At 36.8% G+C, this 26303-nt stretch overlaps 1 protein-coding gene across 3 annotated transcripts in view; it reads left to right on the top strand.

Annotated features, from left to right (window-relative positions):
- GABRG3 (gamma-aminobutyric acid type A receptor subunit gamma3) overlaps positions 1-26303 on the top strand; it is a 297012-nt gene that overhangs the window by 259546 nt on the left and 11163 nt on the right. For all 3 annotated transcript variants that reach the window (XM_031504126.2, XM_021546689.2, XM_021546691.2), the window contains 2 exons: positions 18992-19144; positions 24710-24906. In XM_031504126.2, the coding sequence (XP_031359986.1) occupies positions 18992-19144; positions 24710-24906 (350 nt within the window). The remainder of the gene's footprint in view (positions 1-18991; positions 19145-24709; positions 24907-26303) is intronic.

Here is a 26303-nt window from a genome sequence, read left to right as displayed (position 1 = left end):
AAATATGTAATTTTGAGGAAGAGGGCAGCTAAGTTAAAGTGTTCTTGTTCCAGCTGTGTGAGGCCACCATGTGAGTCAAGGCATGCAAGGAAGATCTTGCTCCTCAGGGTTAATAAGTCCAGACCAACAGCTTGCCAGGCAAAATACCTTGTCTTATTCCATGTTTGAAGAGTTTCTAGGCCCAGTCCAGGCTCCCTCTGGTCAGGAGATCATGCTGAAGGAGAAATGTAAAAGTGTCCTGTAAGTCCAGAAGGCAATCCTCTCTTCCAGGTCATGTTCTTCTCCAGACTAAATTAACCTAAAAGCATGCCTCATTTGGTGATTTTGCCTCATTATTGTTCACAGTTCATTAATAAAATCATTAAACCATCTTAAAAATCTCCAAGAGAATACAGAGCTTGGAAGTGATGAGAAACTGGGAGCTCAGGTCAGGGGCCTGGGACTTGTTGGACAAGAACACTAATATCCAGGGAGAGGCAAGCAGATCTTGAAAGGAGAAAAATGAAAAAGAGAGGAGTTTGTGGAAGGCTAGATAAGAAAACTTCTGCCATAGGAAATTAAGCTATGTAGGAAAGACTGGGACACGTATTTTACGGAAGGGAAGCAACAGGAATGAGTGGTTTGGAATAGGATGAGAAGCTGGTGAACTAGTGCTGGAGCAATTTGCACAAACAGCTAGAGAGCTGGAGCTGTGAACAAGGAAAGGCTCTGGAGAGAGGCAGAATATATTAAGCTTGGTGAAAAGATTACATTGCTGTTCAGAGCCCGGAAGGGAGTCCAAGGCTCTCAGACCCCACCAATCCTCCACTGTCAACAATGCATTTATGAATACGTTGCAAAATATCTTGTTTTTTTCAGTTTCTGGAATTAGGTGCTAAATGATCTTAGTAAAAGTCCCTGAGCTTAGGTATCAGTAGGGCTGCAGGATGATCGGCAAAAGTAAGGAGAGAAAATATTCAGGGAAACCTTTTTTTTTCAATCAGGAAGTGGAGAGATTCAATAGAGGCTATTGAATCTAGCAAAACATTGGATGAAAATCAAGAAATTAAATGAACAAAAAACCTCCTAAATGCAACAAGCACAAAGATTTGACCATTCTGGTTTTTTGCCATTCACTGATATCTGGAAGGAGCTGCTGAAAATGTAATATACCCTGCTGGCAGACTGTCAAGCTTTGTGTGACTTGCTAGTTTCCTGCAGGGAAAATCACAGCAATCTGCATTAAAAGCATACTGCTTTGCACTGAAAGACCCTTACAGAACGCAGGGAACAAAAAGTAACGTTTCTTAACATTGTAGTCTGCTGGTTTTAACATGAACCCATGTAAAGAATTACCCTTTCCAATCAGAGGCAGAACCTGATAAGGGAATGATAGTTTTCTTCAAGAAAAGATTTCCAGGGGAAAAGACATACAGCCAACAACTGAAAAGACACCATGTCAGATTTAGTTTTTGATTTAGATTTATAGCTGTTTTTGCTCAAAGTTACCCAAGTCTTTCATCACTACATAAGAAATGTTGCAGATAACTCAGCAGGTGTGCAAATTAGAAGCTCCAGATCCAGACTGCCTTACTGTCTGTAGTAAGGAATAATCCCAGCTCTCCTGGCCTCCAACTCACCATTTTTGTTTCCTAAAAATCTGGATTATTATGGGGTTATGTAGAAATTCATTCAAGGATGGAATAAGCATATAATCACAAACTGAGATTATTAGTTATTGCTGAAGTTTATTACTTCTGAGGTTGAGACAGTGGGAGGGCAAGGATCAGTATGTATACCAAGATTAACAAAATTATAATTTTACCATTTTTAACTGCTAACTTCATATATTGCTTCAGTCCTAAAAGTTATCTTTTAAGTTTCTATATTTTCATGTCTATGGAATTGTATAACAATTTTTAAATAATATTGTCTACTGCATGAAATCATCCAGGCTTTGATTAAAACAATTTAAAATTAGTAATTAATGGATATCATAAAAGATATTACCAGAATAGGGATATATTTCTGTGTGCTCATGGGAACTAATTAATGTTTTCCATTTCTGATGGAGACATGTATGTTATCATGTTAGAGTATAGATTGCTCTCTCTGGCATTTAAATTACAATATTATTCATTGGTCCCATTGGCTTAATCAAAAAGCTGTGTTTAATGATTATTTAAAAGAACAAATTGCTTTTTCTAACATTGAAATTCAATGTAGAGAAAACTTTTGAAGTTATAACTTCCAAAGTAATTCATAAGCTAAGAGAGAGTGTGATAGAGATGAAAAAAAAGTGATAGGTTGAGTTGGAGCAAAATTGTATCTCTCTCATTGCTCAAAGTAGGAAAATAATCATAATAAAGAAATAATGAAACAGAATGATGACTGCCTGAGGGTAGGTAGCTCCAACTGAAATAAACCAGATAGAAGGTTGATTCAAGGAGAAAATGAAGAATAAATTGGCTAGAGGTTTCAAAATTGAACTGTTTTGGAAATATTTTCAGAATGAGAAGGGATTTGGTTTAGGCTTTTTTTTTTCATTTATTGTGGTTATTTAAATGTGCCTTTTTCAAAATAGATAAAGCAATTCTTTTATGTCAAACTTGTGAAAAATAACAAATTAAACCAGGCTAAAAAATGTACTAAGAAATCTACCAAGGGTATACATTTATTCTCCTTTTCAAGGTAATAATTCTAAAATATCTGCAAATAAAGAGTTCTCCAAGGCAGCAGTATTTTTGAAAAAAAATCACTTTCTCTCACAGATGATCCATGCATCCCTAAAATCTCTGGGAAATGCTGACCAAAAGTAGCTACACGTAAAAATAATAAAAACTTCAGGCTCATAGGTGAACTGCCATTTTCAGTTTGATATGTATCAATATTGTGGTTCTTGTCCTAAAAAGACACTTAAATTTTGATAGAAAAGCAACCTACTTGCATCACAAGTGTTTTTCAGGCTCTTCCAGGCACTTCAGTTCTAGCAGTATCTCCTTTTTATGACAGTTTAAGGAGGTTACACCTGTCATTAGCAACTCACTAACATTTTACTTATGTGCAAAGAATCAAAGTTTTCCATAACTGATTGGCAGTGACAGAGAAACCTAATTTCAGGGGCTAAACAATGTAGGGGCTTAGCACAGTAGCCTTTTACCCAAGTAGAGTTAAAATTAAAAAAAAAAGAAGGGAAGTATAAAAAAAGGTTAGACCCAATGGTTTGGTCCTGCTCCCGTTTTTTTTTTTTTTTTTTTCCTTAAATTGTTGTTTATTGGAGCAAGTGTACACAGGAACTTTACTCCTTGTATACATGTCCTGCTTGAACATCTATTTATGCAGTTCATCTCTACCCTGGGCTAATCTAATGCTCTTCTTAAATATTTCATATGTTGCAAATCACTGAAATGTCAAGAACTAGTGTTCAGTAAGCAGGTGCTGTCAACACAGATTCAGCCATAACACTTGGTTACTTGGTTTCACCTTCCCAGGGTGAAATTTAAGGCTCCTCTTGTTCCTTGAGCTGACTCTTCCCCTCAGGTTGATACATACAAAGCTTCATGAAAGTTAGTTGTGTTGCTGAGAACTGTGAGCAACTTGTATAATTAATATCCTTCATTCTCCAGTCTGGTGGTTTCTAAAATAGAACTGTTGTTCAGGAGAGTCATGGCTCAGGAGAAGCACTCCCTCTCCACCCCGCTCACTCCTTTCCCCTGTCCAGTGGAAGATGCAAAAGGTAGAGGTTATGGGTTAAAATAAAAATGATTTATTGGGAACAGCACTGAGATAAGAAAAAGGAGTAGTAACAGCAACAATATTAATAAGAGAAATGTGCAAAAGAGAGTGATTTATGTGCAAAATGCTCACCAAGTCTGACATGATGCAACGCAACTGCAGATGGTGCCACCCCACTGCTCCTTCCAGCATGTTTTTCCCAACCAGAAAGGAACACCCATCTCCTCTGAAAGAAGGGAGAGTCCAGACCTATCCTGTCCTGCCTTTTCCTGTGCCATCCCTTCCTTGTCCTGTTCTCCCCCACCCCCACAAATTACCTAACTTGGTAAGGAATAACCTCTTTGACACATCCACAGCTGTGTCACCATAGCTTCTGCAAACATTAACATCTCCCGGTCAAAACTAGGACAGGAAGATATATGAAAAACTTATTTATGCTTCTTTCTTAAACTAGACAGTTGCTCACATAGCTCTTAGGCAGAGTAGGTAGTTAAATGTGATGGCTGTTGTGTGTGGTCAGGTTTCAAAGGCATATTAATTATTTAAATGGGACCCTAACCTTTAAATTCCTGAGTTTACTTCTCACAGGTCTGAATCATATCTTCCCCAGCTAGTTATTTCTATGCCGTTACCATTTTGTGCATGTGGTATTTTCTCCCCATGTTGCATTCAGATTCATCTGTAGAAGCAAAGCTCAGGGCAGAGACTGCTGGCTGTGAAAAAAAAAAAAAAATCAGAGGCTTAAATTAACACTGTAAATTAAATTTTTGGCTGGCCCTCAGGTACCACATCAAACACTTCATTTTTTGCAGTCCTAAATCCTCCAAAAATTGAAACATTCCTACACTTTTCTTCAGAAGACATAATTTGAGTGAAATATGGAATCTAAGTCCTGTACTTTTGCTTTACATTGCCAGTACTAACATATTCTGTTTACATATTTAAAACTAGTGTTTATAGGGGAAAACTCTCAAAAGTGTCTGTTGGTCAACCCGTGGAGCAGAGAGAGTCATTGGCAACCTGCATGCTGCAGATGCACAGTAGCAGTGATCCCAAAGTGATCCCACTGAGACTGGAAACCCATCAGTGTTAACAAGGCCTTCCCAAAGCGCCAGTGCGGGCTGCTGCCAGAACATGCTGTGCTTAAAGCCTCCCTCATGCTCATCCAATTACCTGGTAAATACATGGCACAAGTGACTTAGAAATCTGATTCACAATGGATTGAAGAGCTTTTGAAAGTGCTACCAAATATTTAAGCTATCATCATCACAAAATGTTCACCAGGCTGGAGTTCATATCCAGTTGTTTAATGAAGGCAGGGCAGGCAGGGCATGGTTACAATCCCAGGCCTGCGAGGCACAGCAAGGAAGGCTGCTCATACTGAAAACAAGCAGTACAACCAGAGATACACAACTACAATGAACTTCCAGCCTCCAGCCTTTCCATAGCCATTCCACCAGAGTAGATCTTCAAATTTTTAACTCAGTCCTTTCACAAGGATGAACTAGATTTGGTGCTTTCAACCAAACATGCATGAAAATGTGATTTTTCCCAGACTCCCTGAGCTGAGCAGCTCCGGTGCAGGCATGTTCTGCAGTGGAAAAGAGAATCTTGGTATAGAGAAGGATTTCCTGAGCCAAAGAAACCACAGGGGATCCCTGAGACTGGCCAGGAGCTGGCAACTCACAAAAGAGTGGCTGATGGGTGTGAGTGGGGCCAGGAGATATGGCAGGGGCCACCCCAAAGGGTCTGCCTCATCTATCTTGGTGTTGGCCAATGCCTCCATCCACACAGAGCTGCTGAGGGGAGAGGCAGCAGTGTGGAACTCACTGTGGGTAGGGCCTGGACCATTCTGGGACAGGGACAAGCAGAAGATCTGCATAACATCAGGGAGGCTGAGAAGGAGTTAGACAGCTGGTTCCAAGGACAGTCTGCAGTGGACACACATGCAGAAGAATGGATGCTTGCTAGAGCAAGGGCCAGCAACAGGCACAGTTAGGGTGCCTTACAGAGCCACTTCATGACTCTGCAGACTCAAGAGGGAAGACCCATTGCATTAGGAGAGGAAGAAGGATTTCAACGTGGTCGGAGGGGCTGATGAGAGGAGCGGACCATCTCTTCTATGAAGACAGGCTCAGAGACATGAGGTTTTTCAGCATGGAGAAGCCACAAGAGAGATCTTACAGCCCCTTCCAGTACCTAAAGGGGCTACAAGAAAGCTGGAGAACTTTTTACAAGGGCATGGAGAGATAGAACAACAGGGAATGGGTTTAGATTAGATATAAGGAAGAAAGTCTTTACTGTGAGGATGGTCAGCACTGGAACAGGTTCTCCAGAGAAGCTGGGAATGCCCTATCACTGGAAGATTTAAAGGCCATGTTGAACGGGGCTTTGTTCTGATGGAAGGTGTCCCTGCCCATTGCAGGAGGGCTGGAACTAGATGGTCTTTAAGGTTTCTTCCAATCCAAAGCATTCTGTGATTCCATGATTTAGGAAAAAAAGTATCTTTAAATTATACACTCTGTTCTTTGCTTCTGTCTGCTGACTGGAACTTCTACCACCGCAGCAGCACAGGCATTAAAAAGTTAAAAAATAAATGGCATATTTAGCCATTCTCATATTGCTCTCATCTTACAAACTGTTGGCTCAAGTTTCTGAATTCTCCAACTTTGTAGTGTCACAGTCACAGTTTGTCTTAAGTTCTCTTTTAATTTGCACATACCTGATGTAGAGTCCTCTACAGCCAGGCCTATGTGAATGAGCATCTAGTGGTGATTAATCCACTGAAGTACATAAAGCCACCTCACTCCCTCCCAAAACTCATACATTTTAAGGTAATTGTATGAATTGAGTTGAGGTAAACTGAAATCAATGAAGCAAGAATCTAAGACATTACCATGTGCTCTTCAAAAATTTAGCAGAGTTGAAAAAGAAATCCAGTGTTTGGTCTGTCTTTACTACAGAGAATACCTTTTGGTTTTGTTTGGCAAAAACTAATTAACTTGATGATATCAATATCATCTTTCACTACAGGTTTTTTTTTTTTCCTACAACTGTGAATTGTGAATGAAACATCATCTTTGTGTCACTGAACCATTTACCATGCTCATGTCTTTCTTCAAAAGTCCTTCTCAGGAGCCCTTTCTCCTCTCTGCAGTTCTTTAGAATGCAAGAAAGAAAGATAGTAATCCAGTTAGAAAGCCTTGAGTAGGCAAAGGACAGAAGTAGCATCATCTTTCTTCAGCTGTCAAATGACTTGGAAGTGAGTAAATGACTTTATACAGATCAATATTTTTCCTCTACCAGATAAGACAGCACACAGAATAAAAGCTTGCATCTGTTACAGATTGACAAATATCTTTGTAGGAAATATCTACCTATAATGTGAAGTGAGAAATACCATTGCCAGATGGCTTTAATCTGAAAGACTATGCTAGAAAGCTCCTTCTGCAAATACTAGCATTCCTTGGAAACTCTCAACCTTTGCCTTTATTATTTATTGACTAAAATGGTATTGCCTCCAGCATGCAGGAATTTGATGTGAGTTAGAAAGTTAGAGTATAAAAGATAAACCAACCCTTGCTTTTCTTTTAGTGCAAGTAATCAATACTTGTTGTGAAAAACAAATATTGCAATGTAGCAGGGATATGAAAGTCCTTGAATGCATCCAGAGAAGGGCACGACAAAGCTGGTGACAAGGCTGGAAGTCATGCCTTGTGGGGAGCAGATGGGGACTTTGGGTTTGTCTAGTTTGGAGGGAAGGAGATAAAGGGGTGATTTCATTGCTCTCAGCAGCTTCCTGAAGAGAGGAAGTGGAAAAGGACGTGTTGAGCTCTTCTTTCTGGTGTTCAGTAATAGGACACATGGGAGTGGTTTAAAGCTGTGCCAGAGGAGGTTCAGATTGGACATTAGCTAGCATTGCTATACTAAGAGAGTGATAAAACACTGGAACAGGCCTCCTAAAGAGGTGGTTGGTGCCCCAAGCCTGTCAGTGTTTGGCAGTTATTTGGAAAATAGCCTTAACAGGCGTTAACCTCTGGTCAGTCCTGAAGTAGTCAAGGAATTGGATTAGATGATTCTTGTAGGTCCCTTCCAACCAAAACAATCCTATTCTATTCTATTCTATTCTATTCTATTCTATTCTATTCTACTGTTACCAGTCACTTGCCCAACATAATCTCTTCATTAATTCTTTCTTTGCTTAACATATCATTTGATAACTTTATAGCAATAGTTTAAAGAGCTGACAAAGGTTTGAGGGTTTAGGGCAAATAATTTTTCCCCCCTTCCAACAGTTTCAGAAATCTAAATAAAATTAACAGAGTATTTACTGCTTTTTAATCTTGGCATTGGTCTTGAGCAAAGTTATGGAACAGCTGATCCTGGAGTAGAGTCATACAAACATAGGGGGAAATATAATTATAAACAATAAACATTCATTAATTGAAAATAACTCCTAGCTCAAACGAGCTCAGTGTCATCTTCTGAGTTTATACATTTCTGTTGATATAACATACATTTGTAAGATGTCTCACATGATGCAGTATGACATTTTGATTAAGAAGTGACAATGATAAGAAAATCAATGTCACATATAAATTACCAAATTCTGACTGCTTGGAAAGTTTTATGACATAACTAGAAAAAAAAACATTATTCACCAGGACTTTCTGTTGAGATACTACATATTTTGGCTTGATGCTACTTAATACTTCTTTTAAAGACAGAGAAGCAATAATAGCATTGATATTTATTAAGCTTATAAGTGACACAAAGCTTGGGGGAATGGTGAGTAGTAGTTGCAAGTCAGGTAACTCTGCAGCCTGGATGAAAGTGACAATATGTATAGCTGTACTTCAGAACTTTTATTCCAGTTGGAAGCAGGTACTTCGGATTGAAGCTTAATGATTTTCCTTTTCCAGAATTGGACCAGCCATTTTGGGTGCTGCAGGTCTAAAGGCTATGTAATTGTTCTTGTGAATTAATAGTTATTTCAAAATATACTCCTTGTTTGAAGGTATGGCCAAAGTACCAAGCACAGATTTTGTATATGTGCTCAGAAAAGGATTATTTTCTAGAAGAAGAATGTTAATATATTGTTATATATAACATATATTGTATATGTTATATTAATGCAGGTGCTATAAAATTAAGATCTAATTCTGATGCCTGCACTTCAAGAATTATTTGGAGAAGTTGTGGAGTCCATGAAAGAGACAGAAGGCTTATCAGTGACTGGAAATTATTCGTCTTGTCAAGAAACCGTGTTTATCTTGATGGACAAAGAGTAATAGATTGCTATCCCTAAATGCTTGCATGATAAAAACAAACTAGCTAAAAATGCTTCGGCAGTCTAGCAAAGATATGCTCAGGCTCAAAGTCTGAGTTGATGCTAGATCACTGCAGACTAAGTCTCATTTTAAAAACTCAATCAGTTAAAACAGACTCATCTGTTATTAACAATGAGATAACTAGGCATTGAAAGAACTTCAAGGCTTGCAGTGCAACTTTATTGCTGGAATTTCTTAAAATAAAGATAGGACACCTTTCTAAAAGATGTTCTAGTTTATCAGTAACTTTGGGGTTTGCAGCCATGCTTTCTTCAGAAAAAGCTCAGAAAATGTAGCCAAATAATCAGCATATTCTCCTTCAGAACATGGCATGACCAGCAGGGAAGGGTTTCCAACAGTGAGATACTGTTTAAAACTATCCACAAAACCATATGTTAGGGACAGTTGAAGTGGAGTAGATGTCAGGACAGATAGAAAGAAACAGTCTACTCCATTCCATGATTATATAAAAGATGCCACAGTAATATAATACAGTCACAATGACTGTGAATAAGGCCAAACTCATTAACATTTTTCTTAAGCCAAAAGAACATCAGGTGAAGCAAAACTTTTTTTGTTTAGGGTTTTTCTTTATTTAATGTGCAAAAAGAAATTCTGAGGAAAAAAAAGAAAACATTTTATTTGAAAATGTTTACATGGGATTTTTTTTATTTGGCTAAATAAAAACTATTTCAACTGGTTTGGGAATTACAAACCCACCAAATCCAGTCCTGTGGGACTGTGTAACACACTGCAATACAAATGGGCCTCCTCCCACAAATAACAGCTCTTGCAAGTAAGAATTTCAATACTAGAAATAAATGAGAAGTGACTGGCACTGACAGATGCCATGAAACTGGGGATTCTCACTGCTTTTTAAGAGCAAAGTGAAAGCAAGAGTCATTAATGTTGTGTATCCTCAGATGTACTACAGTATTTGATGCTCTGTGGAATGTGGAAAAATATTCTGTTCAAAAAGCATTGCACAGCTTATGAATAAACCCTCTCAGGAAAAGATTCCCACATAAAAGATACTAATTTTCACTCTGATCCTTCATCTACTTTCACTGATATCAGCAGCTATGGTAATTTATTGTTGTTTTTACTTCATCTGCTATTGTTCACTTCTATTCTTCAAACACAAAAGAAAACCTATGTATGGAAAATAGCAAGACTTCTTAGGAATAGTGAGTAATGGATCATGCCATGCTGTGCCGTATATGTATATTGATTTTCTCTCAGATTGATACATTAATTTAAATAGAGATTATGTGTGTAACGATTATGTGTGTAACTTTTCTACTGATAAGGCAGAAATGGAACTGGACTGGTAATAATGGATCAAAGTCAGCTTATGATATTATACATTTTTATTCCCATTATGTGGCTGGATGAAACTGCATTTTTTGAAGGATTTTACAATATTACTTGTATCTTACAACAGCCAAATTAAAATTCTTTTATTTTCTGTGATTCCATATTTCAAAGAATACATGAAATAATACTTCATATTGCAAAATGAAAATGTCGTTATACCTAAAGTTAATAGGTGTGAACATCCTGAGAGCAATTCTGGAGCTTATAATGCCTCATAGATGAATAACATGCTACAGCTTCACATTGCTTAGTGGGAGGAGAACTTTATATACAGTACTTATGACTGTGAAGACAGAATAGCTGTATTTGGCAGGACAGCTTACATAATGTAGAAACATGTAAATTTTATCTATGCAAATAAGAGTCTTGATAATGCCACCAAATACTAAAATAGTAGTCATTTTTTTTCAAACCTTCTGTTGTTTGAATTTAATCTGGAGGTCAGTTGTATTCATGGAGCTTGATTCATCTCTTGAGTACATTCAAAGTATCCCAAACACTTAACAGAAAATATGGGATACAGACAGTGAAATGATTGCAGTGGAATCAAAAGCAGCTGTCTTTGAAACTGTCAGTTTCAACTGTTAATGGCACATAAAGAATTGTTTAGGGCACAAGAAATACTGACTTATAGGTTTTAAATTACTCTGGTACACAATTAATTTAAATCTTAAGATATTGGGTCTTTTGCCTATTTAATTTCAGTTCTTAATGCAAAGGTCCAGTATACAACATATGTATTCCAATGAATCTGGGGGAAGAACAATCAATATAAAGAAATTAGAACTTTGAACAAATGAAGTTATTTTCCAGATTCAGTAATAAATGCCAAAATCAGAAGATGTAATAACTTCATGTGTTGAAAATATAGTTATTAACTTCTAAAAACAGGCTTTTAAAGTTCATTTAACAAAACTGTCATTGTACAAAACTCTTTTGAAAGTGCTATTTGCATCAAATAAAATGAAAGTTCAGGAAGGAAGAACAAATAGAAAAAAATTAAATTATTTTATGGTGATAAAAAAATTGATAGCCTCAAGTAAAAACACGTTTCTTGATATTATATTCTTTATGTTACACAAGGCAATAAACCCAACATAATATCTTGTGGTTCTGCCAGATTAGGAAGATATCTTGGTCTAACTTGACTTTAAAAATTCTTTTGCCTTGAGACAACCTGAAATCTGGTCTCTGTTTTTCACATTATAATCTAACAATATTTTATTTTTATTATGAATGCTAATACATATGTGTATATTTATAACTGAACATGATTTCTACAGGCACAAACAGTAATATTAGGGTTAGTTGTTGTCTTGAGGTTTTTTTCCACTGCATACTGATACAGTAATTTGTCTATGATAATGGGAGACTTTAGCAACAATTGGGCATCATGGTATTAATGTATTTCTGAAAAAACTGCTTTTCATGTGTAAGAGCTGAAAGTCAAATCTGGGCTACGCTGCTCTAGTACATGCACACACACACACAGACACATCATGATAATGCTAAAGGCAATTATGAACTCAAAACTAGAGATCTTTGAGACACAGAAAACTGTTTTGATTTTGTGCCTAAGATCTTTGCCTGTGACTAGACATCTAGTCACATTGCTACTATGGTAATACATGTAAAAACTACACCTCTGAGGCCCTGTACCCATTTTTGTGAGGTTAAATATGCATCATAAGCAGAAATGTATTAGTGTAGCAGTGCCTGTCACCACTCCAAGAACATTTACTTGAGATAAGATGAATGCCTTTCTCTGCTGTACACATGCTCCCATCCAAGTACAATATCCCGGTGTCACTGCGGAATACTTAAATGCCAAAACAGCGTAGGGAATTCTAACCCTTAAGTGACAATATGACCTTGATCATTTTTTTCTTTCTTTTGTCTTGGAAGCATTTGCTCTAGCCTACTGTGGTGCAAATATCATTCCCACCAGTGAAAACTCTTTGTTGACTGACTCATTTTGGAGGAGTCAGAAGAAGCCTGCAATAAGTCCTCAGCATTTCTTCATTATTTATAATGTTATGAAGAAGATGAAGGCATTTTTAATTATACTTGCACTACTCTCATTCAATCTATATTTTTCTTCAAAAGAACTGCAAAATCCTGTTGTCATCCATGTCTTTCCTTGTCTTAATAGCATCTCATTTTGTCTTAATAGCATCTCATTTTGGAGTCATAACCACCTATGAGTACATTAATCTCTGTCTTCTACCATTTTGTAGAGTTTTTGGATCTTCCAAAGTTGAGACTTGCTCCATAACTGGCTGGAGATAAAGTCAAGTTAGGATGGGATACCAGCTCCAAAGACAAACTGATGTAGGCAGTGTAATTGAAGTAATCACAAACCATCTTGGTTGGGAAGGATGAAAGTTTGTCAAGAAAGTTTAATAGATATGTATGCTTGGCAGAAAGATTTTTGAATGTAGACTCTGAAGAAGGAATAGAAATGAAAGCAAGTTTTGATGTAGAAGAATTGCTGATCTAGCCTTATTGTATAACTAAGGCAAAGGATATGTTAGTTAGAAGGGGGCTTTATGGCTTAGAGTAAAGGATAAACCCACCTCAAACAGAAGATGTTTTTACCAAGCAAAAAAATTCTACTGACAAACAAGATTGCTGATGTGGCAAGTAGAAAAAGGTCTCAGAATTTTCCACTGCAAGAAAACTGAAAAACAACTTCTAGCTCAAACTGTAATGTACTAACTTTTTGTGATTGGAGAATAGTAACATGAATATGGTAATTATAGTAGTTGTGATAGACTATCGGTAACAGCAAAAGTATAGATTGGTTCTTATGTATTAAAATGCTCAACAAAGAAAAGTATATAATGTATTGTAACTAAAATTAAAGAGTCTTCAGGCTTGTCTGCAGCTGGAGCTGACAGCTGTAGGCACAGGCCCTGTCGCCCATGACCCTGGACTGCTTTAACCTCCTGGATACAATAAACTGCATCTTGAAGACACCTGGAGTCCCACATCTCTCGTTAATTACGGCTCGTACGCATCTTTCTTTTCTTCTTTGTAGTTCGAGTAAGAAGATAACTCAACCCTTCACAAGGCATATCTCTGAGGTGGGATGAAGGCCTGGGATGTGAAAAAAGCTAGCTCACATGACTCTTCCATCTGATTTTGAATCAGAGAGTCACAGAATAACAGAATGGCTTGTTGCAAGAGACGTTAAAGATCATCTTGTTCCAACCCTATTGCCATGGGCAAGGAGGTCTTACACCAGACCAGGCTGATCAGAGGTCTATCCAAATTGGCCTTGAACTCTTCCAGGGACAGGGCACCCACAACTTCACTGATCAACCTGCTTCAGTTCCTTACCACCTTCACAGTAAAAATTTTTTCCTAATATCTAATCTATAGTGCTCTCCTTCATTTTGTATACATTCCCACTTGTTCTGTCACTACATGCTCTTGAAAAGTCTCCATTTTTCTTGTAGGTTCCCTTCAGGTATTGGAAGGCTGCAATTAGGTCTTCTGAAGCCTTCTCTTTCCTAGGCTGAACAATGCCCATTATCTAAATTAGGCAGGAATGGGTTTTGTAACACTGCCTGTGTTTCTGCCTGACTTTGAACTGAGCTATTCTATACAGCCGGTGCAAAATTTGGAACCATGTCTTGAACTTGAAACTTGTACATTCCCAGTTGGCACCAGCACTGCCACAATAGTTTTACTTCTAACTGCACATGCATCTCTTCCAACAAACTTCTCTGGTGAACATTTTGCAGAAACTTCTGTACATACTGATTAGAAAACTTTCAACTTATTAAGAAAGAAGAAAAACCTAGCCCAATAAATAAAAAATTGAGCTTTGGGATACAAAGACCAGAAAACAGGTTCAGGGTGACATGAATAGTTAATGGCAAAATTAAATAAGGTCTTCTCTTGACTTCCAAATGAAAAAATAAAACGTAAAAAACCACTGAAGATTGGAAAGTTAGTTTACTTGCTATTAAGTAAATTTGATTTGTTAAGATAATGAGGAAGATGATTCAGTCTCTGCAGTCTTGCTGATCAACAAAGTAATACTTGTGTCACACAGTGTGACTCCTCATTTTAATGACTAGGCTTTTCTTCTGAAATCAAATTCTTGCAATAACATGGATAACTCTGCCACTCCTCATTATTCTGCAGTTTTAGTGATGGACAATTCAAACATAACTTTCATTCACATGCTGAATCTGCTTTGTACCTTCATATTTTGGTATTTGTAAAGTTAATAATTTTTATATTTTTCTAAGTTAATTGTCAACCTCAGAGTATAATGGAAGGATGAATGAAAATGTGACATAGTATAGTATAGTATAGTATAGTATAGTATAGTATAGCATAGCATAGCATAGCATAGCATAGCATAGCATAGCATAGTATAGTATAGTATAGTATAGTATAGTTTGAATAAACAAATTTTTTACAGTATATAGTTTGGTATACTTTTAAATTTATTTATTTTTAATAAAATAACCAGTTGCATTCTGCTCAAACATTTTACCTTCAAGGGAACCATTCTTGGTGCAACATAGGCAAAATTCTAGCAATTCAGGCCAACAGATCCTTAGTCTTCAAAAGTCAAAAAAAAATTGCTATAGTTTAATACTGTTCATTAAAATCCACTGCAGTTATTACATGGGAAATCATTACTGTTCTAAACAGTGTCCTACTTTCAAACTAGAAACTTAGGCTAATATAAGTCCTATGGGTAACAGTCAGCAGTCATCTTGGTTTTATGGGAAGCATTGCTACACTATTTCGATTACTCCAGATTGGTTGCCTAAAGGTGCATGTTTTTCTCCATTTATAGAAAACTGATCATGCTCTACTTTGCCTTGGGATAATTTTCAATATTTCAGTGAATAGATGGCTGATCATTTAGTTCAAAATAAGTTTGCCTTCCTGGGAATATTATTTAAGTCGTTAAAAGAACAAATTCCTCTCTGGGTTTAAAAATGAAGTGTATTGGTATTAGCTATTCCAGTGGTCCTTTGCTAGGCAACTGCTGTGTGATTACTTTCAAAGCAAGTGCACTGGATTAATGACATGCAGTTTGGAAGGAGATTTTTCCCATTTTTCCTGCACTGCAGAACTTTGTCATACAGTGACCCCCAGCTGCCCTTCTAGCAGTGGCAGTAACAGCGGAGGGAGCTCTGAAGGCTTACAAAGGTACAGAGAGCTCTTGAAAGTTTTTCCCTCCTCTGGTTGCGCATCTGCAGGAGGTACAGAATGAATTGCATCCCAGAAGAGAGGAATCTTTCAGAAGAGAGAGTTTCTTTGCACAGATTATTTTGTGTTTATAGGGAAAGTACTATGGCTGCACTTCTTTAATGTGCATGCAATGCTTTCAGATACATAGTGAATATTTACTTCTGGAAGGAAGAATGTGAAGAATAATATAATCATCACCATCATCGGCAGCAGCAGCACAGCAGCTGCATGCAGTTTGAAGCAGTGTAATAAGGAAAGTAGCCACAGCACATACTCTTGTATGTCATGTGCCTCTTGAATGTAATGAGAGAATCCAGTAATCTCAATAGAAGTTTACTTGGCTGAGGATAGAACTGAAGTGGTCATTTAGCTGAACATTTTAATTTACCATAGCTATTAAAGAAATTAATTCAGTATATGTTGTACAGAAGCATGCCTGCCTCTGAGAGCAACACTGGTGCTTTCAGTTGGGGGAAGGAAGGAAGGAAGGAAGGAAGGAAGGAAGGAAGGAAGGAAGGAAGGAAGGAAGGAAGGAAGGAAGGAAGGAAGGAAGGAAGGAAGGAAGGAAGGAAGGAAGGAAGGAAGGAAGGAAGGAGAGTTGTGTGTATAAGGGATGAAGACATCAATTTTATGAAAAAGGCAAAAAATAAATAGCCTTTAAAATAGCCTTTAAAGCATCAAGAAAGTTATTACATTTAAATAAAAAAACTTTGGCATCCTCACAGGAGTAGCCCAATTTAGCTCTCGCCATGGAATCAAGGGGCGTGGTTAACTCCTTGTGTAATCTGCAGGTGTCTACGATGTTTTTGTCCACTTCTCAGCCCTGTGCTCTTGGTTTTTAATCACAGGAGAGAAATAGAAATGTTTTGAATACTTTCACCTTCTAAAATGTGCCTCTAAAGCAGATAAGACAAACCATATACTGAAAGAACCAATTTCTTTCCATTAAGTGTAGAAAGCAGGACACAGTGTGCAGGTTATCTATTATTATTTAGAATTTAGATGTCTAAAATCACAGGAAATTAATCCTGCCTGAAAGACGCTAAATCTGTGAATGACTAATTGTGATGATGGACTTTCTACATCATTTAATGTGCCATAATTTTCTCCCACTCTCATGTTTATCAGGTTTATTTTTGTCAAAGGCCTTGGAAGCACAGACTCTTTATTACTTTCGCAGTATCTTACAGTCCAGTATCTACTCCTACTCCTAGTTGCTGTGCTGGGTACTACTGAGAGGAGCAGTGACCCATGTTGGTACTGGAATTGTGTGTATTGTATATTGTTATACACAATGGTGGTGTGCAGATTGTGCTTGACTTTATGCAGCTTATCCATAAACACACATTTCTAGATACAGGAACTAAGTAAAGGAAATTAAAAGTCTTGACACGTTTCCTATAAAGTCTTTGATTTCATTTTTCGCTCATTCTTCTGCCTTGGCAGACAATGTTTGACTTCATGTTTGATTAACATTTCTTCCATTCTTTTCAGTTTGTTCATGTCAGTAGAAGCACTGGTTTATACTCCACCTGACTCTTCACACCTGCTTCTATGAAATTGTCTTGATTGCTATGTTGTAAGTCTTTTTTCAGTGAGGCAAATCAGCCAAACAATAAGCCAGTAGAACCTGTGGTTAGCATCTCACATCAATTCCTTCATGCCATTCCCTGAACAGAGAATACTGCTGGGGATTAGTGGAATGACAACAACCCTTGGCCACAAGGTTCACTATGTCATGATGCAATACCTCCAAGCTGTAACCACATCAAGCCCTTTAAGCACAGCTTATGAAATGACTTTCCGATTTCTTGGGGTCATACAGTTTTCACTGGCACAATTGTTTGCTTTCATCTAACAGAGACATTATGGAAACATTCACAGGCTTGTCAGCCTTTTCCAAATGCATCTATCTCAAACAGATATACTTTACATATAGGAACTTTTCCTTTTCACAGATTCCCAGATTCCCACCATCAAATTTTTATTTACCTTGAAATTTCTAATTTATGGCAATTCATTGATTTTACAGTGACTTCAGAGATGCTTTGGATGAAAGTTATTCATACTGAGTTAATTTATTTCCTATATAATATTTAGCTGTAGTCAAATTATAGACTGTAAGAAATGCATTTGTTTATATGCCCTCTGTTACTAGATGATTAAGTTTAATTTGCCTCAACTAATAAACCCATTGTGCTTTTGCTTGGATGAGTTGTATGTACATTCCTTGGGGGATTAATCTTTATACGTTTCCAATTTCTTCATTCTTCTGATGGTTTGCTGTAAGAAGACAGAGTTGTTTAACTATTGCAAATGATGCCTTCTGCAGATATCATACTATAGAAAGTTAAGGTTCGTAACAAGAAGCCATAAAATTTCTTAGGCCAAATCAGACAAAACCACAGTCAAACAAAAACACATAGAAATTCTCTGGCATATAAGATCTCCTTTACATCTGAAATGGAAGCAACCTACATCAAGTGAAGTACAGAAATCACTTTCAGTTCAGCTTTATTACTGTTATTCACCCTGACTGTCTGAGAAAGTAAACATCTCTGAGGCTGAGAGAAGTGGTAGTAGGGCAGAGGTGATAAGGTTAGTAGCCTCTACTGAGGAGAGAGGAGGGACAGATTATTACCCCCTGTGGAATCACAAGGCGTAGCAGGAGATACAGTGAAAAAAAAAAACCATGTAATGTGAGATAAACTAACCTTCTTACTAATTTCTTGAATGTATGATTTTTACTATATAAAAAAATAATAAACCTTGTGTTCAGACTGACCTGAAAATATCACAAATGGCCACAACTGTTTTGAAATGCCAGCATTGAGTTCTAGTGTCTATAAATTACTTCTGTAAAGGCATACTCATGTACATTTGCCAAAAAGACCCTATTTTCAGATTCATATCTCAAAATAAGATAACAGAAGTAACTCAAATTTGAAATTAGGGCACAGAATACACAGCATGCAGAAGGAAGGATTTTGTGTGTAGTAGTTGCAGAATCTGGTGAATGACAGTACCTCCACATTTGTGGCCATGAAGATATCCTGAAATACTATGTCTGGAAATTCAAGATGACTTTCAAAACTTTACTAATTCAGAATGATTGCTGAGAAGCTCTGCCTGTCAAGAACATAATTACCACAGAGACCTAAAACTTAAGGTTATTAGAATGACAAGGTTTACTTAAGTTTCACATGAGAATTACTGTGCTGATTCTGTTGAAACTCTAAAAAATATTTAATATGCAATTTTTATGAAAGTTAAAATATTAGCAGGTCAGTGAAAAGCTATCTGTATCCCATTACAATATGAATTTCTTTTCTGTGCTATTATTGCAGGTGATTATGTAGTCATGACTATATACTTCGACTTAAGTAGAAGAATGGGATACTTCACTATACAAACATACATTCCCTGTATATTAACAGTTGTTCTCTCCTGGGTATCCTTTTGGATCAAAAAAGATGCCACACCAGCAAGAACAGCATTAGGTAGGTTGATAATAATTCCCTTTTCTGATGTTCCTACACTACAATTTGAAAATGTCAGCTTCCTTTCAAAGAGACCACTGGGTATAGCCTCTGGATTATTACTACTACGTCTTGCAGAACCAGATCTACTTATTACTGAGACCACTGGGTTTTTTTCCTGTAACAGGGTAATTAAAAATAAGCAAATCTGACCCTTTGGATGACACTACCTATTTTGCATAAAACTCTTGAATTAATGTCTGTCTCCTTGTTCTCACCATGATATTTTAGTGACATTTTTGAAGACTTAATTAATTGCTCTGTTGGCTTCTTTCCCTTCTGTAATTCTCCCCCACTGGGCATTATGTCTTACATATACAGAAAACTGTGGGATATAACAGTATTAACTCATGCAGAGTGTTTTAGCTTGCATGCTTGAAGTTAAGCTTCATACTGGGTGTATTTATATTTTTCATAGATTGTGAATATTTATGCTGGCTTAAGTTTTCCAGAAACTCATTTGTGTCAGGACCAGCATGTGCATTTTGGCAATGTGCTTTATTGTACACTTAGAAATGTTGACTTCTAATATCTATAGGAAGACCTGCATGTTTTGACAGCATAAAGGGTATAGGGGTATGTAACTGCCAATTATATGTAAACATCAGAGCCAAAGGAAAAACAATTCCTTAGTTCAGATTGTGGTTGCCAGGTCTGCCAATATGAACTGATTCAGAAATTTACCAATCTAGGTAAAAAGGAGAGCCTATGTCAAAATTTTCATGTCTGTTTTCAGCCATTCCCAGCAATTAATTGCATCCTCCTGCTGGAGTTTGTTACTATGTAGGTCCATTTTTCTGAGGTTATTTTACAGGCAAGGAATATTCAGTCCTCATTCCCTCAGTGTGAGTGCCAAAGGGCCAGTACACCACAGCTCCAGCAACAGGATGGACACAAAGACTCACAGTTATTCTGTTATCCAGTAGCACCTCCAGGACAGCAAAAAGACAGTACACAGAGCAGCTTACAACTGCCTGTTCCTGGCTGGGTAGACTTGCCTCTGATAGCCAGAAAATTGAGCAATAGGTCTTAAGTATAACTCTCTGCTGAACTCTTAAATTGACCTCTTTTCTTCTTAAATTAGGTGACTCAGGGAAGAAAAGGAAAGACTGACTGTTCTCCATCTTTTTTTAAAAGGGAGTCTGAAGCCCATGCATGGCGAGAGTCACATAGCATCCAGTTGGGTTATCCTTCTTAATTCAGAAAAAAAGAGACAAAAGACATCTAAAACTTTGTGTTATTGATTTGCCATAAGTCTTCTTATTCTGTACCTAAGGGAAGTTCTCCACACCACACACCTCATTTTTCCAGATAAGTAGACACAGAAGTATGTTAGATCACTAATCATTAATGTGTGACTCTCTCTCTAAAAAATGTATACTAAAGATACTGAAGTCATGAATTTGGAGTAAGAACATAAAAATGAGTTGTTCCAAGCTTCTACTCTATGGATATCATGACTCACTCCTAAAACTCTGACTGAGAAGTTAATTCTGTTGACTAAAATATAACTTTTCTAAAAGTAAAGCCAAGTATATATGGGTCACTTATTTTGTGCACAGAATCTGTTTCTCCCAGTTGTATCCCAAGATAAGGGCCTGTTGACTCCCGGGATGCAGTAAGCAGATGCTCCCATTTTGCTGTGGACCTACATGAATAATGCAACTTATAAATCTCTCTGAGCAACAGCACACATCCACATCTAGACAGTAACACATGGCAAAATTGTGAGTAATGCCTCCAAAGGCAAACTGCTGAAATTGTCCTACTAATTAGTTGAAATTAATTGTAGAGACTCTGTGCAACAAACCTTCACCAAGTATAGCTGCACTAATGTAAATGGAAATATTTATCTCTCTGAAATTAATGAATAATTTCCAAAGTTATTGGCAACTACTCACCGTTACATGAAAAACTGGTTTTATTTCTTTCTGAATAATGCTAACTAATGTATTTCCATTCTGGAAAAAAAAAAACAAAAACATTTGGTGTTTGGGACCATAAGTATTCTTTCAGCAGTACTGTCCAGAGACATTAAAGCATGCTTGAAAAACTTGGTTTTATAATCCCCTTTTTACATGCACTTTGAGGTTCTAAGGCCCAGATTGGTAACAAGACTAATTCCAGGCCACCTGAAGAGTCAGTGGGAAAATGGAAGTAAAATTTGAGTGCTGGATGAGAACTGTGTTTTGTAATCCTGAGTTATTCTGCTCTTCATTCAAAGAGAAAAAAAATGTCTCTCTGCAGTTTCTGCTTGTATCTAGTAATCAAAATTATCTCAAATGTTCTAAGTCAAGAGGCAACTTTTCACTGAAGAAAAGTTATGATCTGAAAAATAATACATTATTTTCCTTGAAGATGAAGGGATTTAAGTTAAATTGAAGCTGTCATCCAGTTTCCCTGTACTTTTCAAAATGGGTACAATATGTAATAGGACCAGGCAGTTGCTACAGAGCAAGATCAAACTGCAGTTTAAAAAAATACTGTGGGTATCAAGGCCAGGAATGTGTTGATGTAAAAAAGATACAGATTATATTTACTAAAAAATGAACATTGATTACCTTGCCATTTCATCTTTACCTCATTCACTGGAAAACATAGAAAGTACTCAAAACAGGGGCCAGACTAGAAAGATGGAGAACTAACTTAATGAACAAGTGATATCATGCATGAAAGCAGAAGACATTTCCTGTAGTGCCCCACCAACATAACCTCAAGAAAATAAAAAACTAGTCTTGCTGACCAAGGAGTTCTAACACTGAAATTCCTGCCACCTCACTTTGCATATGGTTGTCCAGTAAGCAGATTTCAATCAGTATTAAATTTAAATAACTGTTTAGACCAATAATCTAAAAGTTAGAGTGTTTTCATGCATTATGTAGATATGCATAATTTGATCTTCCATTCAGTTCTTTCTTGTTATATCAAATAGCATATTTGGTATGGGATTTACTGAGAAAATATAATGTGCCAAAATGGTATTTACACAGAGACTTGGGAAGCTTACACTTAAAATTTCTACCTGAAAATTTTGAAGTCAGGTTACCTCAGAGCTGTCGTTAACGGATACTAAAATTCTGTCAAAATAGACAGAGCCCTGTGAAATTCATGAGCCCGGTGAATTTCAATAACAGATGCAAAGCTCTCTTTGCCATACGGGACTCTACAAAGTGAGAGACTTCACAATTTCATCTGGCAAGACATTTGCATTTGAAGACACTCAGTAAACCAAATTTCCTTAGCATGAGAGATAAAATGAACTAAGGGTATGGAAACTAGATATTATATTTGGAAATAATGGTGCCGAATTGCATTCACACACACATATATATATTCTGATTTGTAAATGTACAGAAATATGAAACTGCATCATCTAGTGCACCTTCTTTCTTTTTATTCTCCATATGTATCCCCATAAACTCATTTTAACATTCTAAAATTTGTGCCTGTTTGCTAGATGTAAAACTAATACAATACTATCTAGATAGAATTTTCACCATTTCAAAAACTCAATGTGTATTTACAATGTGAGAAGGAATCCAGTTGCAAGAATGATCTGAGATGGTGTTTCACATTCAGGCTTAACGCATGAAGTAGGATACAGACTGAGTTGAGGACTTCTACACTTAAACATTTTTTTTTTAGCCTTTTAATAAAATCTGTCATCACATGATGAGTGGGAAATAAAAACTTACATTTGAATCCAGGTAAACAGGACATTGTATATTGTACTGGAAGAGCTCTATAGATTTTGAGGAACATTTTTAAAGATAGTAAAATGCCTGAAAGCATGTACATGTGACTGTGAAAAGGACACTTCTGTGCCCGGAATCTAAGTGTGGATTAGGAAGTGTTAAATAACTTTATTTTATATGGTAGGGTATGTCTTAGTCTGGGTGTTGTTCTTTTGAAATTAGTGACTCCCAAGGCCTGGGTCAAGGCCATACAGAAAGTGACTGACCTATAGTCAGTAAGGGTCAAATCAACGCCTCCCAGTTCACACCTTCTGCACTTGGGTATCTCTGTGGTTGGTTACTATGATAAATGGCTAAACACAGTCTTTGTAGCTTTTTTAAAACATCAGCTAGGTACAGAACCGATGTTGAGTCTGGACGGGTTTCTGGATCATGCCAACCCCATCTGCTTATAGCAAGAGGTGGCATAGATTTCAGGAAATGGCTTTCAGATGTCCAAGGCACACACAAATCCACACTTTCCACTTCCTATCAGCATTGCTTTCATCTTGGTTATTGACTTGTGCTTTTTCAGAAACTTTTTGTTTGTTTCTGGGTAATAGATATATAAGGAATTAAATTAATCATTATTATTCAAGGTTGAGACACAGGCAAAAATTTGCCTTCTGGCTTTTCCAGGGACTTTCTGTTATCTTGAATGGAGAAGGTTATTTCTGTAGCTTATATCAAATCGCTGTAGCTTATACTGAACTTTACAAGTCAGAGATGAACAATCCTTCATAAAGAGAAAGTAGTCAAAAGTAATCCAGAGATACTTCTTTCTCTCCAGTGTGCTTTTAGTGAGGAGTTATTTAACTTTAAGGCATAATTTCAGTCATTCCTTGCCATTTCAAACATTGTGCACCATTTTGAAACATAATTTTAACTATAAAAAAGAAAGATTACATTACAGCTATGCTATTTGTTGAGAAGATTCTCTCTTGAGACTTCCTTGTGGGAAAGCTTTAATTTTTTTCCTAGCTAATGAGAAGTTTGATTTTCTTCTATCAGCAGACATGCAGTTCATAACAAGTTGTGAATGAAAAGACTGCTATTCCTCTGGAATGAAGAGAAATTGTATGAATTACTAGAAGTCAAATAACTTACATGACATAGATTTCATTTTAGCACTGGTTTTATCATTTTGGATATTTCACACTAATCCCATTGTATTCACTATTACTAAATCAATCTCAGAAGTGATGCTTTGTATGAATTAGAAAGGCTATTTCTGTTAATGTTGCATCTGAAGTTTCTATCAGAGTCTTATTCTGACCAAGCAAGTAACATTGACTTCCCTTACTTAGAAGGAAAATGGCACTGGAGGACTCCCAAGGAAGCAGTGGTGTGAAGACATACTTTCAGAATTCATGGTCAGATTTTAGCAGAATTTTTTTTTGTTTGTTTCCTTCACTGCTTATTAAGTTTCCTGATTTTATTTTTCTGGGTTTAGTATCTTTTCTGCTTCATACTTCTCTTCAAAAATTTCTTCATTGTGTCCCTCACCCCCATCATCAACCTGAGATCAGGAAGAGATGAAGAAAAGCATATTGAGAGGCATGGGAATGTCAATTTTGCAAAGATGAAAATAAACAACAGGGCAAAACCATGTTTACAAAATAACTTTGTCTTTACTGATATTATTTTCCATTATTTCTTAATACTACCAAATAAAATTCATTAATTACTTGGATACACTCTGGATTTCTATTTTGTATGTTTATTTACAAAGTGTCTTCTGTAATATAGAGAAGTGATGTTGCACACAATTAAATCTAGTTTCTCTCTGCAGGCATCACCACAGTATTGACCATGACAACTTTGAGTACCATCGCAAGAAAGTCATTGCCCCGTGTTTCCTATGTCACTGCCATGGATTTGTTTGTGACTGTATGCTTTCTATTTGTATTTGCTGCTCTGATGGAGTATGCCACCCTCAACTACTACTCAAGTTGCAGGAAACCAAACTGTACTAAGAAGAAAAAGTCGGTAAGATGGGAGCATTTAAATTTCTTTTCATGTGCAGCTTAGAGAGCAGATAATCATTCAGTGGTAGCCTGTAATTACATGGCAACTTCACTCCTCCAAGATTTTCCCAGTGGTGTGATCTGCCCTGAAAGCTGATGGAAAAGTCACCTGCAGTAGGTCTGTTCCTAACAGAAGCAGCCTGCTCACCTCAGAGCAGCAACCCTGTCTACACATCCTTTGTCCTGCAATTACTGTGCTGGTAGTCGGAAAAGTCTCCCACTGAAACAGATTGCATAACTTGTTATACAAATAAATGCACATCAGTGTATATTCAAATGCATTGCTATTTCATGGCTTAACATGTCTAGAAATATTTATGATCAGAATTTCATTGTCTCTGCTGGGAGCCAGCATTTGGTTTAAGCCCTGTGCACAACGCTGTGTTCCCAAGGACAAAAATAGAGATCACTTAAAAAGGTTTTAGGCATGGCTCACTTTTGGCCAAAAAACAACTTCTAATGGTAACACCCAGAAAAAAACATAAAAGCTATTTATTTAGAATCAACTAAAACAATAATGCAGGAAGAATTGCCTTATTTACTTCATAACCATCAGAATGATAGGGGGCAGTTTACAAGAGAAAAAAAATCTCGGTTTAAACATACAGAAGGGGGTTGACCACTCAAGATCAGTGATAAATATTATTTGTTCAAGATCAGTAGTTGGAGATGTTGGATGCCATTGTGTGTAATTGAGGAAATAAAGACATTTGAAATCAGAAATCAAAGCCAAATAGGAAAAATGTGAAGAAGGAAATGAAAAAGAAAGAAGCCTAAATTTAGGGAATAATAGGTCATGATGCAAAAAGGGATTGAATGAAGAGCTATAGAAAATGATTGAATGAAGGACTAATGAAGGAAAAGCTGAAACAAATATGGGATTAGAGAAAGTCTAGAAAGCCACAGACTTAGTCAATGACAACTCCATTAAACCCAAAATAGCTTCTTGCAAAAATGCATTGCTCACAAAAGCAAAAGATTGTTAACAAAAGAAAAGTTTGAGACTGAAATGAACTTGCTAGTGATCAAACAAAAATTGCCATCCTATAGAAAGACTGAATTAAAAAGTCATGAATATATTTGTTAGTAGAATGTAATTCCAGACATATTAATAAAGACATGAGAAAGCATGCAACATTGATGGGATTTAAATTAACACCAGAAAAAATGCTCACTTACCTATTGTACAATCAATAAATAAATTTAATGGTTTGAATAAAGATTTTTAGTCTATGAAAACCAGATGTGCATTCTGCTGAAATTTCATGCCGCTTTCAAGTGTACAGAATATAATGCTGAATACACTGCATATAGAACACACTGCATGGAGTGTTTTATGAATTTAAGGGCTTGGTCCAA

This window comes from Lonchura striata, chromosome 2 (genome assembly GCF_046129695.1).
Source record: "Lonchura striata isolate bLonStr1 chromosome 2, bLonStr1.mat, whole genome shotgun sequence".
In the NCBI taxonomy this organism is placed as follows: Eukaryota; Metazoa; Chordata; class Aves; order Passeriformes; family Estrildidae; genus Lonchura; species Lonchura striata.
Note: the sequence above shows the minus strand (reverse complement) of the source record. Positions and strands in the feature narration are given on the sequence as shown.